A 19,128-nucleotide genomic window follows, 5' to 3' on the forward strand; every position below is an offset into this window, starting at 1 on the left:
TTTTTTTCCTATTATTCTACATATATTTGTTCATGAACTGGACAATTAACATTCTAGAAAAATACACATAATAATTGTAAAATATCATTCATAACTGTCCCAAATTATGTCATTGTTTAAATATCATCAATAGATTTTTGGTATTAGAAACAACACTCCAAGTATCCATATAGAAATAGAACATGTAGATGTCTTGACTTTTATGGTTACATCCTTTATAAATGCATCAATGACTCTTTGCTACAGCTAATAACACTTATCTTCTTCAAACACAATGGCTATGTCAATCTAACTGTAAAAGAATGTTTGGTACAGGCCTATTTGTATGCACCTAATAGTTTTGACATAACAAGGAAGTTCTTGTGACTTCTATTTTTTTCTAAGGAATTCAAGAGGAATGCCTTGACTGCATACTAATGGATGTATACATTTCTTTTTCAACTCTTGCATGTTTAAACAGTTATGTAATCAACTAATCACTTAGAAGGATGCAAGAGTTCTTACTGTAGCACATATTTAAAAAACATGAATGTATAAAAGCTTTATTCATTTATAAAATTGAGATTGTTATAAAAACTGCAATTCATCTCAAAAATAATAATTGTTAGTTATCTTTTTTTTTTCAAACCCGTAAGTATGATTTGTTTTTCATGACATCAACACCTGTGATAAATTGTATTGTCACGCATTTTTATTTTTTATTACAAGTAGCGTGGCATGTTTTATGGGGAAAGGGAATTGGAATTTCTGTACTGTAGAATTCATGGGTATCTTAAGATTTTTCCAGATACAGAAGGTTTGATTTATGACTATCAATCTATTCCAGATAAAGAAGGTTTGATCCCTAAGAAAATGGAAGAACTGGCCCAGCAGGCTGCACATGACATCTACAGCAAAGAGAACACTGATGCTTATGAGAGTTTAAGGTCTTCATATAGTTTTACCAATCTTTTTCAATTAATGTTTAAATGATTAATTATAATTGGAGAAATAAAAACTTATGATTCCATACTTAAGAACTGCTAAGTTTAACTGAAACCTTTTTAAGATTAATACATTAAAATTTATTCTATTCATACACACACCCACCAATTGGCACACATTTATATATTTCAGTGGTTTATAAAAGCAAAGAACTTTACTTCTTATTTTTATTCAGGCTATCATTTGGTATAATTGTTGGCACTATGAACAAACTGGCCAATGCTATGGAAAATGGAGAATATGATTTTGATGGGACTCATGAAAAAAAGGTGCTGAATTCTCATTGAATGTTTTTATTTGTAATGTTTTTGACTTCATGCTAGTCTCAAGTCATTGGACAGTAAGTCAACAAAATCAAAGTTCTGTGTGTCTTGCCTAACAATAAACTCAAACCAAAGCGGTATCTTTGTATTTTATTGCATAGAAACCAGCTCCATTGAAGCAAAGAGCTGAAGCAATCAAATCTCAGGCATCGGACATTGAAGCAGTCAAGTTAAAAGTGGATGCTAAAGAAGAAGAAATTAAAGAACTCAAAAGACAGCTCAGATTGAAGGTAAAGTAGATCAGATAATAATATGGGGAAAAAATCAAGGACGAGTATTTTTTTTTTTTTTTTTCAAACTTCTGTTACTTGTCTTAGTGAACTAATATTATTCTTGTCACAAAGAACTAAGTCAAATATAACATCATAAAATATTAATAATTACTTTATTAGATTTATAGAGTGCTGTAAACAAACATGTTGATTATAACTTATCTCATTGAACTAATGTTGATTGTAACTTATCTCATTGAACTAATGTTGATTGTAACTTATCTCATTGAACTAATGTTGATTGTAACTTATCTCATTGAACTAATGTTGATTATAACTTATCTCATTGAACTAATGTTGATTATAACTTATCTCATTGAACTAATGTTGATTGTAACTTATCTCATTGAACTAAACTTGCTTTGTTACTTATCTGCTGCTTGTAACTTGTCTACTTCTAGCAAGAGGAACTTAGTGAACAACAAGTGCGCATTGGACTGGTGGAGAAAAAACTTGAGAACAAAAACAAAGAAGCAGAAGAGGACCTCAGCAAACTTCAGCGCAAGTTGGACGAGAGCGCACTGGTGTTGAAAAAGAAAGAAAAGTAGGTCACTCATCCCAAACTAATGAAAGACCTAACAGTTTTGAAACATGACATTTGTTTATCATTTGTTGTATTGATTCTTTCTTGTCTCAGGCAGTTTGAAGAGACCTATGATACACTACAAAATGATTTTTTAAGCATTTATTGTATTGATTCTCTCTTGTCTGACTCAGGGAGTTTGAAGAGACCTATGATACACTACAAAGTGATATTGATAGTCTGGAGCAGGAGAAGACAGAATTAAAAGAACGCCTGAGAGTCCTGTCTAAGAATACATTGCTACAGAACATGTCCAGACAATCATCTGGTTAGAGCTCTTTAGTTTCTGTTATGGCTAGCATTAGTGTTTCTACAGCAATAGTCTTTCCTTGACTCTGACTCAGTTTTTGTTTATGTTAATACAATTAATCTGGTGCTTTATTCCAATGTCAGTTGCTGTCAGTGGGAGTGTAAGTCCAGTGGGTGGACCTGTCTCACCAGACTCTAACCTGCTAGTACAACAGGTACAGTTATATCTCTAGTGGAACTTTGTTTTCATTCTATTTATCTACAGGGGATGCAAAAAGGGGAAGGGGGGGGGGTCTATATTTTATGTGCACCTGGTTATTTCTTTCCTTTATTTACTCCTATCTAGGTTGCAGCTCTAAGAGATGCTTTACATCACAGTAAGCAGGAACTGATACATCTCAAAGCTGAACGAATGAAAGTAAAACTAATTGCTCTCTTAAGTCTTAATAATTAATTAATTTTTTTATTTTTTTTTAGAAAATATGTAGCATACAAAAGTTTACAATCTGACATAAAGACTTACTTTATAAAAGCGTACACATGATAATTAGTCAATGTCAAAATTAGCAATTGTAGAGGTTATGGTTCAGTGAAATTGTTTTTGTCATTATGAACTGGTCTTTTCACCATAATTTCTGTGTTCTCCATTGTCTTCCTATAAAATGGCTTTTTTTTTCTCTCTGATTGTATTCATTAAATAGAATAGGTGTAGAAGAAATTGAATTCAGTACACTAGCCATTGATTATGTGTATTTCATTGTTCAGTAAACTATCATTCTTTGAAGGAAATGAGTTTCTGTTCATTCACAGAAACAAATGGCTTCACTAACACCTTTAGATGTTCCTAAAAAGCCATGCTCATTATCCAGCTCCACTGGTTTGGTTAAGATAGGAGATATACCTGATACATCATCTTGTGATCTAAACAAGTTAATTCAGAGAACAAAGGATTTACTGCAGGTAAATGAACTTAGCAACTATAGTATTCACAGTCACCCGATTACATAATGTAATAAGAATTCAACTATGTTATATTAGTAGATGTAGTGACAGAAGTGTTACATATCTAGCTTTTGAGAGGATGTTTTTAAGTTTAATTTCTGTTGGTTTTTATTCAAGTTTTGAGGATATTCCTGTGTCCATTCAGCTCTAAAGAGTGGCAGATGTTTGTTATCTATGTAAAATAATTGTCTTTCATTACTATGCTAACTACATTACATGGGGGAAATCTATTGCATCAGTTCATAAACTTTTAGACAAAAGCAAGGAAACTACTTTATATTCAAATTGTTTTCTCAATTCTTTAGAATGCTAACAAATTGAGTGCTTGTCCAAGACTTATAGATATTTCATCTAGGATGCCAGGTAAATTATTTCATACATTTAGCCTCTAGTCATTGGTTCAAATTTAAAAAAAAATCTTTCTATTATATATATTTCACATTGAAGTTAATAGGTTGATCAACTTAAAACAAATTTATTTTTTTGATGAGGTTGTGCCCCTGCAACTCAGAACTCTGGACCTATGAGACAAATAATTAGTCAGACAGCCGAGTTGACAGCATTAGAAAGAAACACACAAGAGGTAGGTTTGGTTGAGAGATGTGTGTCCTGATAATCCAAACAACAATCTATTCTATCTAACTGATATTACTTGTATCCTCTTCCACAAGCTCCAAGTTCAAATGACAACAGTATTAGCATCCAGCAGGTCAGGAGGTCAAGTCAGGACAGATTTCTCTACCTTCCCAACGCCACAATTTGCTAAGGTAAATTTAAATTTGTGTACTGGTACAATGTACATTCATTTAGAATAACTGGTACTACTTTGAAAATATGGTTTACAGAAGTGAACAAACTGGGTTTGTATTTGATTCTTAGATATTAGTGATGAGAGGTTTATTAGTGATGAGGTTTATTAGTGTTGAAGGGTTTATTAGTGATGAGAGGTTAATTAGTGATGAGAGATTTAGGTTTTGTCTTATTTTTTACCAAAACCTTTGTTTCAATAATGTCCACATATGTATATTTTTTGTTAGTTTAAAGTAGATTTCTGAAAGTATGGTTTGTGATAGGTGAGACATGCACTTGATTTGGTGACATGTAAATGAACTTAGTTTAGCACCTTCTTTGACTGTGACTATTTGTTTATATATGTAGCTTAATGCTTGCTTATTTATCTTATTCCCTTTATCTGCAGATGCTACATGAAAAGACCAATCATAATGTGAAACTAGGAACAATACAAATCCCAACTACTGGAAAGGCTGACATTATCCCACTTCACTTGCAGCCAGACCAATTCCGTTATATTCATGAAAAATTGATCATGTGATAAAATACTTTTCTGAATTATTATTTTTTTAACTTTTCACCTTTCTTTTAAATTAAAAAAAAAAGAATTTATTGTAATGTTTTGTTTTCTGCCCCTATATTGTGTCTACTACAATTCCAACACAAGGACAACCATAAACTTCCTATTAAATTATTAATAACTTACTTTGCAATTTTTTATATGGTTTCCATAAATAATGAAAAAAAAAAAGCCACAATAACACAAACATGGTAACATTTATTATGGGGATTTTAGTTATACATATATTAATGCATTTAACTCAGTCTGTGAAGAATTTTGTGTAGCCCTTATTGGTTATTTCCCAATAGTAGCATTACACACTTTGTATTTCTGTAGTCTTATATGCTAATGGGTATTTTACTATTTAGCCCCTTATTGGTATGTTTCCCTTTTATTTCTGTGCTTAGCATTATAGTCTGTATGTTAGTAGCTGATGGTGTTAAGCATTGAAGTCTTTGATTCCTTTGGACTTGTTATTTATTGTATACATGTGCAATAACAACCCAACTAGTGGACACAAATAGAAATTGGCTTGTACTTAAAACCAGAAAAACATTTTTTTTATTTTAAATTGCTAGTCTGTTGAGAACTAGTTGATTGGAACTCAGTTTGGTATCTCAAAAGATACTAAATTCACCCTTCATTCAATTTAATAAATAGTGCTGTTTAATTCAAGGGAGACTTCTATGTCTTAAGAAGCACTGAGTATCATAACTTCGTACATGTAATGTGATCTCACATGCCCCATTTTCTAGGGAAAAAAACGCAGTGTTCTTAGTTTTCGTTGACACAGTTAATGTCTCCCAATTCATTTAACGTCTTGCTTCCTTTCGTCTGTAAGCAGAATGTTTCTCTGGCTAGCCAATAATTGGCATTACAATTCAAGATATTTTAAGTACTGGGTTACAAAAATCCTTATATGTTTCTGACATTATTCTACTAAAGCTTAGTTGTTTAAAAATGTCATGTTAATGTCAAGCTTGTTTCTTGTGTTATAGCAATTCATAATGTCACTGAATCCTATTTTGGGTTTATGGTTAGGTTGTCTTTTTTTTAGCTATATTATAACAATAAACTTTGGTTGAAACATTTTCAATTTTTGTATTCAATATTTCTCTTATAAATTGCTTTTGTACAGACCTATTTCAAACTAGAGCATGTTCAATGTACTCTGATCCAATCTCTTTCTAAGAGAAAAAAAAAAAGGGGGAGGGGGGGGGGTATTTAGAAGTTTTTTTGCCTCCTTAAGAACTAAACCTACCCAACTTATGTCAAATCTCAATTAAAAATTCCTGGTATAGATTAGGAACTGAATTTGAGCCCCTCTTGTTAGATAACCAAGTGGATACTGTAGCCACACCTCCCACATTCCAAAAATCTAAATCTAGTAGGAAAAAAAACTCAATCAGAATAATTTAAAGATATTTTATTTGTCTACTAAAATCATTTTAATTTTGCCCTGTCTTTAAATACTTTCACCTTGGAAATTTTGTTCACCTTTTTATCAAATTTGGCTTTCAAGTTTTCTTCTGAGTAGTTGGCAGCATCTTGAGAAAGAAATTCATTCAGCACCTGAACAAAATATTCATTTCAGAGAATGTTATGTCTTTATGAGGCAGTATATTAGTTTAAGTTTCAATGCCTGAAAGAAAGTAATTAACACTTTTTGAAACTGGTTTTTGTTTTTAAATATATTCTAAACATCCAAAATGACCATAATATAAATATTTATATTGTGTTGGTCATCGGTTAGCTGGCATGCATAAAGATAATTGATAAATAATTCAAATGATACCCTTTATAACTCCAGATTGAAATTGAACTAAAAATAAAAAAAGATTTGATTTGATGTTAAAGATTTCTCTTCTCTCTCTGTACACTAATGTGTGTATAAGTATCATTCATAACTTAACTACCAAAACAATCAAAAACATGATGAGAAAGACTATCGGGACTGGAGATGATCAATATGAAGCCCTGCTGGAACTTCGCAACACACCCAAACAGGACTGTGGCTATAGCCCAGCCCAGTTGTGTTTGAACAGAATACCACGGTCACTACTACCCCTGACTAAAGCCCCAATTGAGCTTGAAAGCTACACAGAAGGCCTGGGGGCGAAAGCCCGTCACAGGTACACCATAAAAAAACACTGATAAAAGAGCAAGAGACCTGCCCCGGCTGAATGTGGACCAATACATTTACTTCCAGAGTCCAGGAAACAATGAGTGGCGGCCTGGCAAAATCCTTATGAGAAACAGTGAGCGGTCCTACACCATGAAGGGAACAACGGGCGGCACCTACGTTAGGAACAGAGGGCACATCCGGCCCAGGAATTCCCTTACTCAGACATCTTTTCAGATGACGAAACGGCAACCCATGAGACACCGCTAGATGCGTCATCCACAGACTTAACACCACACCCTGCTTTAGAGTCCAGCGCCGGCCCTGATGGGATCCCATCCTTGGCTCACGGAGCAGAGCCTAGCGTGAGAAGGAGTGGGCGAGCGAGAGCCACCCCTACGTGGCACAAGGACTATGACATGGGCAAGTGGTGACAACCCCTCAGGTTTTTTTTCTTTTTTTGCTACATTTTTTGCTAGATCTGTATAGCCTTCGATATTGATGTATATTATGTTCTACGTATATTATATGTTATACTCATATTTATAATGTTGTGTACATACCAATGTTGTCTGTTGAAAATGTTATCAATGTATCGTAGTATCATCGTGTCACTGTTTGTGAAAAGGTTATTGTCTACAATGTACCCATGTTCGTGATGAAAGAAGGATGTTTCTGCCATGTGTTCGTTTTGGAATGTTGTAGTGAACATGCTTCGTCGACAGAAAGGGAAGGATGTTAATATTTGATATGTAAGTTATAGTCCTTAGTCTTTGTGAGTTATGCGTCTTTTGTTGTGAAGATGTCCTTCCTGCCTAAAATGGCGTCCAGTGTTGAATGTTTAAAAGTATTTGGCCCAAATACGACAATAGTTGCCTTAATTCTTCAAGACATACTTAACAGAAGTAATGGATGAAACTAATGTGAATACAAAGTTATTAGAACCCGATGGCCTGTAAAATATTTAAGTCATACAAATGAAGAAAGGTTTAGGGAACTGCTCTCCCTTAACAAAATCTGTTACTCAGCTTCAGACTCAAGTTGACAAACTGATGCATGCCAGAAGTTTGGCTTAAACATTAATAAAAAAAACAACAAAGTATTAGCCCAAAATACAAGCACAGTTCCTTATGTGACTATTAATAGCCAACCCCTAGAAAGGATGATAATATCTGCTACACTGACATTATCTCCAATGATGTGCTTCTTGATAAGGACATAACAGGAAAGCCAAGGCACCATGTTAAGTGTCAGAACTGTAGAAAAAAGACTGGGACATTGAAGCACTAGCCTAGTGAACCTGTGTGTTGAGATAGAAGTGAAACATGATCCACTTCACCTCAGCAGGAAAAGACAACTCCATAGCTTCCACTTCCAATGTTTAAGGTGGATAGAAAAAAAAAAAAGTGGCAAGATCAAATCACCAACAAGAAAGTCTGTTAAGAGCATGCTGCCAGGACATCTACACAGCAGTTCCACCCTTGGCTGGCTTGGACTCAGGGTCATCTTCAATGAGATGTTTTGTATGGTGAAGCTCTTCAAAAGCACAGGATAGGACCACATAGAGTCCAAGCATAAAGGGGGGTGGGGGGATGCTTAGAATGTAAAAGTAGGGAAAAAAGGCTGAAGCCACTTGATTACAAATGTCTAACCTGTGACCACGGATGTGTATTAAGGATTGGCATGATATGTTGCTGGAAGTAAAGGTTCCTAATGAAGTACTATACCACAGGCAAATGGACTTTGTTGATATGGTGCGCAAAGGTGCACACGATCAATATAATAAAGTATCATTCTCCGCCATGACACTAATGGTTGTTGTTTGTTTATTGCTGACTGTGAACCTAGATCTTAATTAGCATGGTGGCAGCGGTGTATTAATGATCAAAGGTAATCATTAATCAGTATATAAAGGTTTATTGTTTGCAATAATAAATAAGCAACAATTCAAGGCTAGAAATTTCCTTCCTGTACCCGAGCCGCTTGAGGTAGAAGGAAACATGGCCGCTAATTGGCAAAAGTTTCACCGGAGCTGGCGAAACTATGAGTTAGCCACTAAATTGTCGGAAGAATCAGAGGAGGTCAGAGTGGCCACCTTTCTAACAATTATAAGAACAAAAGCGATGGACATATATGAAGGTCTTGAAATTGAGAAGGGAAAAGAAAGAAAGATGGAAGAAATAGTGAACAAATTTGAAAGTTTTTGCATTGGAAAAACGAATAAAACTTATGAGCGCTATGTTTTCAATACTCGTGAACAGCAAGAAGGCGAGGACATTGAAAAGTACATAACAAATCTGAGAAGACTAGCAAAAACGTGTAGTTTTGAATGCCTGGAAGATAGCTTGATTAGAGACAGAGTAGTTCTTGGTGTTAGACATGAATGCCTCAAAATGAAATTGTTACAAGATAGTAGTCTCACATTGGAAAAGTGCAGAGATATTTGCAGAGCATACAAGACCGCCAACAAACAGTTGAGACAAATACAAGCCGACCCTCCAATCATTGAGAAAGTATCAACACCCTCAAGAACAAGCATTCAGAAAGGTAAATGCAGGTATTGTGGAAGGATTCACGAATACATTAAGGAAAAGTGCCCTGCATGGGGTAAAATGTGCCTAGCGTGCAAGGGGAGACATCATTTTGCTGTGATGTGCAAAAAGAAAATTCAGCAGGTGTCAGATGATATGTCTAACGATGAAAGACAGCTGCAGTCAGACACAAGAGATGATGTCATGATGGTAAAAAATGAATGGGTGATGTCTTTGGAGAACCACAAAACGAAAAGGATGACAGCAGTTATGACAGCAAATGGTCACCGTGTAAGGTTTCGAATGGATAGTGGAGCTGATGTAAATACCATCCAGGAAAAATATGTAAATAAGAATCAGATAGAAAAGGCAATGCAAAGATTACTAATGTGGAATAAGACTGAAATGAGCCCCATGGGGAAAGCCACTCTAACGACAAGAAATGAGAAAACTAACGAAACATTTGAGGTGGAATATATAGTTGTACCAAATAATCTAGCATGCCTTCTAGGTCATGAAACTTTAATAAGAATGAAGTTAATCAAAGTCAATAAAGATAGGTTCATAGCATCAGTAGTGAATAACCAAGAAGAAGACTATAGTCCAAAGTTTACTGGTGATTTGGGTGACTTAGGAGAAGTGTCTTTAAAGATTGATAGCAGCATTAAGCCCAAGGTTCTGCCGTGTAGAAAGATCCCTATTGCTTTACAAGAAAGAGTTAAGGAGGAGTTAAAGACCCTAGTGCAGAGAGGAATTATAGAACCAGTGATAGAGTCTACAGAGTGGGTGAGTCAGATGGCAATTGTGGAAAAAGCTAATGGAAAAATTAGGATCTGCATAGATCCACAAGCCCTGAATAAAGTTTTACTAAGGGAATTCTATAATCTTGCTACTTTAGATGACATATTGGCAGATTTGAACGATGCCAAAATATTCAGCAAATTGGATGTGCAAGAAGCTTTCTGGCATGTCAGACTAGACACGGCGTCATCTAATTTGACAGTAATGATAACCCCTTTTGGTAGATACAAATGGAAACGATTACCATTTGGTCTGAAAGTGAGTTCAGAAATTTTTCAGAAAAGATTAAATATAGCACTAGAAGGACTGAAAGGCTGTTTCAATTATGTTGATGATATTATAGTGGTAGGATATTAACCTAAGAGAGCTGATGAAGAGATGTCAAGAAAAGAAGATTAAACTGAACCACGAAAAGTCTGTTTTTAGAACAGCTGAGATAAATTTTTTGGGTCATATTATTACAGAAGCAGGAATAAAACCAGACCCGAACAAAGTATCTGCGATTTTGAGTTTGAATGCTCCAAAAGATATTTCATCAGTCCGAAGATTCTGTGGCATGGTTCAATATCTTGCAAGATTTGTTTCAGACTTGTCGACAGATTTACAGCCCATAACAGAGTTGATCAAAAAGAACACACCATTTGTTTGGTCTGATCAATGCACACGAGCTTTCATCAAGATAAAACAGAAAATATCGACTCATGACACACTGATATATTTTGACCCTAACAAAGAGCTGACATTACAAGCAGATAGTACCCAAAATGGGTTGGGAGCAGCGTTATTACAAGATGGCAGTCCAATAGCATATGCTTCTAGATCATTAACTGATACTCAGAAAAGATGGGCACAGATTGAAAAAGAATTGTTGGCAGTGGTTGTTGGTTTGGAACGTTTTGACCAGTATACATATGGCAGGACAGTTATAGTTCAGAATGACCATAAACCACTGGAAAACATCCTTCAAAAACCACTCAGTTCTGCTCCGAGAAGGCTACAAAGTCTAATGATGCGTCTTTATCGTTACGATATCCAGTTTCAATATGTCAAAGGCGAAAATTTGTTCATAGCTGATACTTTGAGTAGAGACACATCAGAGGAAAAGAGTGATATCCCTGATGTTTGTGTCAATACAGTCGGACTGGCAATACCAGATGCAGTGCTGGAGAAAGTCAGAATCAAGACAGAGAAAGATAGAACAATGCAAAACACTTATTCAGTATATCCTAAATGGATGGCCAGACAAACATAATAGTCTACCTGAGCTCAAACAATATTTTTCACTAAGAGACATTAACATACGAAGACGGACTCTTGTTGAAAGGAGAACAAATAATCATACTGATATCACTTCGCAAGGAAATAGAAGAAAAACTCCATGCAGCACATCTGGGAGTAGACTCAATGAAAAGAAGAGCAAAAGAAACAGTTTTCTGGCCTGGATTATCAGCTCGAATAAAGGAAATAGCCAACTCATGTTACATTTGTCAGAAAAACAAACCAGCAAATCAAAGAGAAGAATTAATACAACACGAAATAGGTTCTAATCTGTGGGACAAGATTGGAATTGATGTATTCCAAATGTGTGACCAACAATATCTAGCTATAGTGGACTATTATTCAAATTTCATAGAGGTAGAAAACATGCAGTTGACAACAACACACGCAATTATAAAGAAACTGAAAGTTTTTTTTGCAAGATATGGGATGCCCAAAGTTTGTATATCTGATAGCGGACCTCAGTTCACATCGGAATATTTTTCCAAATTTATGATGGAATGGGGAGTGACTCATTTGAAATCCTCTCCAGGACACCATCAATCCAATGGAAAGGCTGAGTCAGCAGTTAAAATTTTGAAGAACATAATGAAGAAATCTAGAGAATCAAAGTCAGATGCTTATGAAGCTCTTCTGGAATTTAGAAATACTCCAAGGCAAGACACAAATCTAAGCCCAGTTCAGATGTTTTTTGGTCGGATGACTCGAACACTGATACCAAACAAAAGGAGTAACATTAAGATTTCTACATGTCAAGAGAACATTATGAGAAGGAAAGAAAAACATCAGATGAGTGTAAAAACATCTTATGATAAGAGGTCAAGAAATTTAAGTCAGCTGAGAACTTGACAGATGACTATTTCCAATCTCCTAATGACCCTACATGGAGACGTGGAAGAATCCAGTCTCGAGTCAATCAGAGAGCTTACATTATTCGAGGTGACAGTGGTGCAGTGTACCAAAGAAACAGAGTGCATATTAACCCGAACAGAGAAACAGAAGAAGATATATTCCCCGATACTAATGACAATATACAGGACAATAGAACTCATGATCAACACATTCGCCACTCATCAACTCATCATTCCCTGCGACCAAGGGATCAGTTGAAGAAACCCACAAGATTTAATGACTATGTGTCTTAATGAACTATTGAATGTTGATTTTTAAATGTGATATGTTTCATATTCATTGAAGCGTATATATGTATGTTATGTTTTGTTGTTTATGTTGTGGTTTTGTTTTATTTTTTTTATATGATACTCCCAGAAATGTTTTATTTTTTTAAATTTTTTTTTAAAGAAAAGGGGATGTTGATATGGTGCGCAAAGGTGCACGCGTTCAATATAATAAAGTATCATTCTCCGCCATGACACTAATGGTTGTTGTTTGTTTATTGCTGACTGTGAACCTAGATCATAATTAACAGACTTGACTTCACTTTTAATGAACAAAAAACCAATAGTAAAAATAGTTGCAATATTTTACTAGCTTTAACAGCTGGCTGTATTGAGCATTACATAACTTTTCACTAACTGCAACAATTAGTCATAATGAATGTTTCAAAGCAAAAAAAAAAAAAAGGTTCTATACATCATGGGGATAACAAGCTATTTTTGAGTCAATATCCCTGTTATGAACATAAAGATAAGAGAATATTATTTTCATAACAATCACATTCATTAAAATTTTTTTAGCAAAGGCAAGACCTTTACTGTATTTTTTTAAAGAATGATATCTTTACGTCTGATAAAATAAAATTGTTTTTTATCATTTTATGTTTTTTAAAAGCCAACCTTTTTTCTCAATTTCTTCAAGGATATTTCTCCTTTTGACTCCAACACTTGAACAATGACAGCTTCCCAGTCAAATCTTTTCTTCTTTCTCTTGGTCTCCACTTGAGTTGTTTCTTGTTCAGATTCTACTTCACCATTTTCACCATTCTCTATGGAGTTAACCAAAAACTTAATGAATTATTGTTATTTTAATTAAGCGTGTCTTAAAAACTTAGGTATCTATAAGCAATTTGTTGATGGAGGTTGTGTTGGGTTGTAGCCTCAGACCTCCAGTCCAATACTTGTACACAAATCTTTAAATAAGATTGAAAATTTCTTTTACAAATAAAAAAAAGCTGCCAACAACAATGACTTGTAAATGAACAGTTCTCAATCCCAGTGAAGAAGTATATAAAATCACAAATTAAATTACAAGATGTTAGATGATTTTGAAAATATTTCTCAACACTAAAAAAATATGCTACATTCACCATAAAATAAACACACTTAGTTTTTAATTTTTATCTCCTTTCCTCATCCACTCATTGACATGAATCCTACTAAAACTTGCATCAGACACACACTTAATACACAGGTGACACATTCCATACACAGGTGAGTATATAGAGATAAAACAATGTCATTCTCCAAGAAGCAAATTTTTAGTTTTGAGGGTGTCCTTTGAAATGTAAGTGTCTGTAAGCAAGTAAAGATCACATATTTTAAAAGCAGGTGCTACAAAGGTTGTTTGTGTAGGTGTCACTTGCACTATGGACCCATTCAAGTTGTGTTATCCCTAATCTCAATTACTTAAGCCACTATTAAGCTTGAAAAAAATATTTCTTCAGCTGACAAATCTCCAGATCCTATCAGTCCTTTGACTATTAAAGAAACTAGACAAACCTAATGAAGCAATACCCAAACCAAAGAAACATTTACCTTCAGGTTGAACTTCCTTTGATTCTACTTTCTTCTTTTTTGACTTTTTCTCTGCAATGACTTCATCTTCTTCCTCTGAGTGTTTCCTTTTTTTAGTTTTCTTCTCCTGTTGGTCTACCTCTTCATTCTTAGCTTTGTCTTTCTTTTCCTTTTTGTTGGCTAGTTTCCTCCTTTCTTCTTTTTTCTCTCGTTTGCTCAGTTTAGATTTATCATTTTCTGGTGGAGCCTCTGTATGTGATGGAGGATTCAGTGTTTCTGTATTTTGGGAGATTTCAGTCTTTGTCTCACATGTTGTGTTTTTACCATTCTTAAGGGGAGAAAAAAAAATATTTTATAGTTGCAAATCATTTAAATGTGAATTTCAATTAGGCAATAAATAAGATCCAGGATAAAGTTATTTAATAGCTAGAAAGTAATAATACTAAAATTCTATTGGAAGAAGCCTCCCAAAGAAAATGTTCCTGTCAAAGGCACTGGATGCCCATTATGAAGCACTGACATCTTTGGTGAAAATGTTCCCATAAAAGTAGATAAAATAGTTTCTATGAAGCACACAGGTCCCACAGAAAGAAGAATTTATAGCAAGATTTAATGAATAAGGAGAGATCTGTGACAGTGTTAAACTAAGCCTGTCTCTAGATGTAATGAATAAGGAGAGATCTGTGACAGTGTTAAACTAAGCCTGTCTCTATATGTATTGAATAAGGAAAGATCTGTGACAGTGTTAAACTAAGCCTATCTCTAGATGTAATGGATAAGGAGAGATCTGTGACAGTGTTAAACTAAGCCTGTCTCTAGATGTAATGGATAAGGAGAGATCTGTGACAGTGTTAAACTAAGCCTGTCTCTAGATGAACTAAAACAACATTGAGCTTTGATTTTCTTTCAACCTATGAAAATTAGACATTTATTTTAACTAAATCTGATTGCAACTAAATCTGAAAAGACTTGACCAAGGGCAAAGTTATGACTTTTTAGAAGTACAAATAGTTCATCCAATGCTACTTACTCTGGATAACCCAAAATGACTTGAGTCTATTCTGACTTGTAAAGATGCAACTCTTACCTTTACAGTGTTGGCCACAGCAGCAGACATCAACACGTCCCATAATTGATTGATTAATGCCTGGTTATGAAATCTTAAACTGTTTTTGAGAAAATTCTGGGTTTTAAAGAAAATGAAACTTAAAAAATATATCAAAAATATTTTTTTTTAAAAGCTAATAAATGAATAAGTTTAAATAATCAAATATCCTCCTGATCAGAAACAGTTTATTTTATAGATACATTTCACGGGTTCACACCAGGAGATGCAACTAACATTGATCTAGTGGTAACTTCTCATTGCCAAGTTAAATTTGCTTTTTTGAAGTTACAGCTCCGACTTTTGTAATTGTAGTTATATGGATGACATTTTTAGAAACTGAATCCCAAAATTGTTTTGAAAAAGTCAATAATGATGATTGGATGTTGGGTACTACTGTCATGTATATCTGGAAGACAAAAGCATCCTGGTGCTAGGTTGTGAAAATTGGCCCGAAAATTGCAGAGGACAAGTAAACAGCCTTAAAAGAAGAAGAGCCAAAAAAGAAAAGGCAACTGACACAAGCTCCAGCTGGAATAAGCTGCCCAGTGTGCTGCCAAATATTCCGGGCTGACATAAGTCTCACCAGCCACATGAGGAGGCACAAAATGGCAGGATGACGAAAGTGGTTATCATCGAACCACAATGGACGAACTATATATAAACATATGAACAAATTCTTCTATAAACACTCATTTAAAATTAAATCCACTATTCCCATTAACTCACTAGTCACTAATTCTAAATGGCTGAGTGAAAGTCATGGAACTTAGTCGAATAACAATAGCAGTGGGATCTCAATGATTATAACAATGATTAGAAACTACCTTCCCTTTAGAGATCATCTATTTTTTCTTGCCAACACACACAATTACAAATTTTTTATTTATTAAATAATAACTAAAAGTGCTAGAAGGCTTTATAAAATGAACAAAACTGTGTTACGGAGAGTGCATGTTTGTTGGCTATGTCATGAAGTGTGGGTTAGGGCTTTTTTTTTCATGGATTATGCGTGCGAGCTATTTTATGAAGTTAGTGTGTGTAGGTTATGTTAATTTTTATTTTTAAAAATCCACCTACTTCAAATTTCTGCTTCTTGCGTGGAATGTTAGGATATTCCTTCAGTTTCTCTAAGATATCTTTCAATTTAGTATTTGAAGCTGAAACTTCTATAGCTTTTTGTACTTTCTATAAAAAAAAATACACAAGAATCATTACAATCCAAAGAACCTAATGAAAATTACATATACAAACAAGCAAAATATAAAAAATTCTTTTTTTTTTTAAACAAACAAACTATATATAGGGAATGAAGTATATCTACCAATAATGTACAGGTTATTTCCCTTATTCAATATCAAACAAAATAATTAATTATTAATAATTAATTGACTTCTTGAGAATTTTTTGTTTATTTTGTTAGATACAATAAATAATGTTTTCAAGTTTCAATTTGATCGGAGAATGCATATGGGAGAAATAATATTAATAATTATTAGAATGGAATTAACCCAACATATTTAGTCATATATGTGAATACTGAAGGATTAGTTTCTGTCACCGCGTTATTTTATATGTTATGAATGTGGCTGTGGTTATCAATGTAGGCGTGGTGGTGACATTGGGTTCTTGTTACAAATCACAGAATAATGAAATGACGCTGAATGTAACAGACACAATAAGTTTAATATAACACCACATAGTGAATACACCATACAATTCGACCCAGGAATGGTCAGTATTAATCCAACAGTAATATACGAATATCACAACTTAGTACTTATTCTATAACCAACTACTTTAAACATCTAACTCTACTGCTTATATATTAAGTGACTCTATCAAGTGCTTGCTACAAGATCTCTATGTGGACTGACTACCTTTAACTCCCTGGTTCACCTAAGGTCAAAAGTGTTCACCTTAGTGCAACATGGGTTGTGAATAAGATTCACAATATGGAATTAACATACACAATACAGATTTAGGGTTTCTGCTCTATGGCACCAACTTTGAGGTGGTGACATTACCTATCACCCCCCTTTTGAAAAAAATTTTGAAGAAATTTTTTTCAGCTTGACGACATAATTATCATAAGTAGGATCAATTGAAATTCTTGGGGTCTATGAAATGTACAATTGCAGAGTTCAAATAGAACTACAAACTTGAAATAAAATATATAATATGACAGTGTTACACAAAATATTTGTACCAAAAAAATTCAATAAGGGCAAAATTCTCTAATCCATCATATTCTTGTAAGGCAATTCAAATAATTCTCTGAGTCAAATACTTTACATCTCAAATAATTCTTTACATGTAGTTCTAATATATACATCAATGTTCAAAGTGTTCAATATTTACAAGTCTTTTTCATAGTAATATGTGCAAAGTGTGACGAAAATTTCAATGACAATCTCCTATGTCACAATGTGAAAAATTAATACAAGTTTTTATTCACAATATCTATTTATAAAAAAATCTTTGACACTATAGAAATGTTAGAAGTCTGGTTTTTTAACACCAATAATACAATATGTACAAATCATGTAGAAAATGTTACAAGTAAGTCTCAATATGTAAGTGATAAGTATAGAAAAATTCAAAATATGTGTCAAAATTCAAGATCAAATTGATTAATGATCATTGTTGCAAATTCAATGTACCTGTTTACTTCAATATGAGGTTTGACATCTCCATAAAAAATTGTTGTGCATTAATATTACACAAGTAAATATGTATAATTCAAGTATCAAAATATTGGATCAAAAGTATCAACATGAAATCAAAGTAATAAGTATCCCTCATAGTGCTTGTTACATGCACCTTATGTTTCAATTAAGTATTTCTCCATATGACAGTTCAAATAATTTGTAGCTAGTAATGGCAAAAGTTTACTGTTACATTGTTTATCAAATAATTATTGTGTACAAAGTTCAAAAAACTCTTTTGTCAAAAAAGATTCAACTGAGAAAATGTGTCAGTTGTGATACAATCTTTGTGTTTACATTAATTTGTTCAAGCATATATATACAAGCATAACATCCTACTAGTTTAGTTGTATTCATTTTAATCTGTTGTGAAAAAATGTGTAAGTCCAATTTAAAAGAATAATATCAAGTGTCTCTTTCAGTACTTGAAATATCAAAAAGTTTGTACAACAATCTTCTTGTTTACATCAATACAAAAAAATATAGTCCATAAGAATAGTTTGACAAAAATGTTTTCAAAAAAATACAAGTGTATGTCAATATTTGATTACACTAATTGACATTAAATAAATAAGTTACATTATGAATCAATCTCCTTTTCAATAGTATTGAAAAATGTGACTAAGTTATATAATTGTGATAAATGACATAGTAAAAAAATTCCAATCTTGTTTACAATAGCTGTAGAAAAAAAATTTGTCAAAGTTGTTCTCAATACAATGAGAAAAAATAATGTTTACATTGCATGGAAAAAAATTAAGCTAGGTACTGAATAAGTTGGGAAAAAAATTCAATGTTTGTTTACATTGTTGAGTACAAAAATGTTATTCTTGTTGACAAAAGAATGTGAAAAAATGTTGGTTACAATGTAGTAATCAAATTCCAAAGTTTGTTTACAAATAGAGTTTAAAAAAATGAAGTCTTAGTTCTAGTTCAATGTTTACAAATAGTACTCATTGTTTACAAAATAATGCTCAATGTTCACAACATGACATCATAGTTGGTTGTAAAAATAATTGTGTTTACTTTAAGGTGTGAATCTTAAATCTTTGACATTTAGCAATACAAGTTTTGACTAACATGACATAGATCATTATCTAAGTCATTCTGATTATCTTGAATA

General features: G+C 33.5%; 2 protein-coding genes across 9 annotated transcripts in view; one reads left to right on the top strand and one right to left on the bottom strand.

The window, feature by feature from the left end:
* LOC106072715 (dynactin subunit 1-like) overlaps positions 1-5,858 on the top strand; it is a 51,684-nt gene extending 45,826 nt beyond the window's left edge. For all 8 annotated transcript variants that reach the window (XM_056038624.1, XM_056038589.1, XM_056038634.1 and 5 more), the window contains 12 exons: positions 827-926; positions 1,160-1,253; positions 1,409-1,537; positions 1,981-2,123; positions 2,297-2,430; positions 2,556-2,626; positions 2,758-2,829; positions 3,222-3,371; positions 3,719-3,776; positions 3,905-3,996; positions 4,085-4,180; positions 4,612-5,858. In XM_056038624.1, the coding sequence (XP_055894599.1) occupies positions 827-926; positions 1,160-1,253; positions 1,409-1,537; positions 1,981-2,123; positions 2,297-2,430; positions 2,556-2,626; positions 2,758-2,829; positions 3,222-3,371; positions 3,719-3,776; positions 3,905-3,996; positions 4,085-4,180; positions 4,612-4,746 (1,274 nt within the window). In that variant the 3' untranslated portion in view covers positions 4,747-5,858. The remainder of the gene's footprint in view (positions 1-826; positions 927-1,159; positions 1,254-1,408; positions 1,538-1,980; positions 2,124-2,296; positions 2,431-2,555; positions 2,627-2,757; positions 2,830-3,221; positions 3,372-3,718; positions 3,777-3,904; positions 3,997-4,084; positions 4,181-4,611) is intronic.
* Positions 5,859-6,178: 320 nt separating this feature from the next.
* Positions 6,179-19,128, bottom strand: part of LOC106076755 (cell growth-regulating nucleolar protein-like) — a 36,982-nt gene continuing 24,032 nt past the window's right edge. The window contains exons 4-8 of the mRNA XM_056038729.1: positions 16,378-16,485; positions 15,280-15,375; positions 14,214-14,520; positions 13,296-13,444; positions 6,179-6,339 (exon numbers count right to left, since the gene is read on the bottom strand). Of these exons, the coding sequence (XP_055894704.1) occupies positions 6,211-6,339; positions 13,296-13,444; positions 14,214-14,520; positions 15,280-15,375; positions 16,378-16,485 (789 nt within the window). The 3' untranslated portion in view covers positions 6,179-6,210. The remainder of the gene's footprint in view (positions 6,340-13,295; positions 13,445-14,213; positions 14,521-15,279; positions 15,376-16,377; positions 16,486-19,128) is intronic.

The sequence above is a fragment of the Biomphalaria glabrata genome, chromosome 1 (assembly GCF_947242115.1).
Source record: "Biomphalaria glabrata chromosome 1, xgBioGlab47.1, whole genome shotgun sequence".
NCBI lineage: Eukaryota > Metazoa > Mollusca > Gastropoda > Planorbidae > Biomphalaria > Biomphalaria glabrata.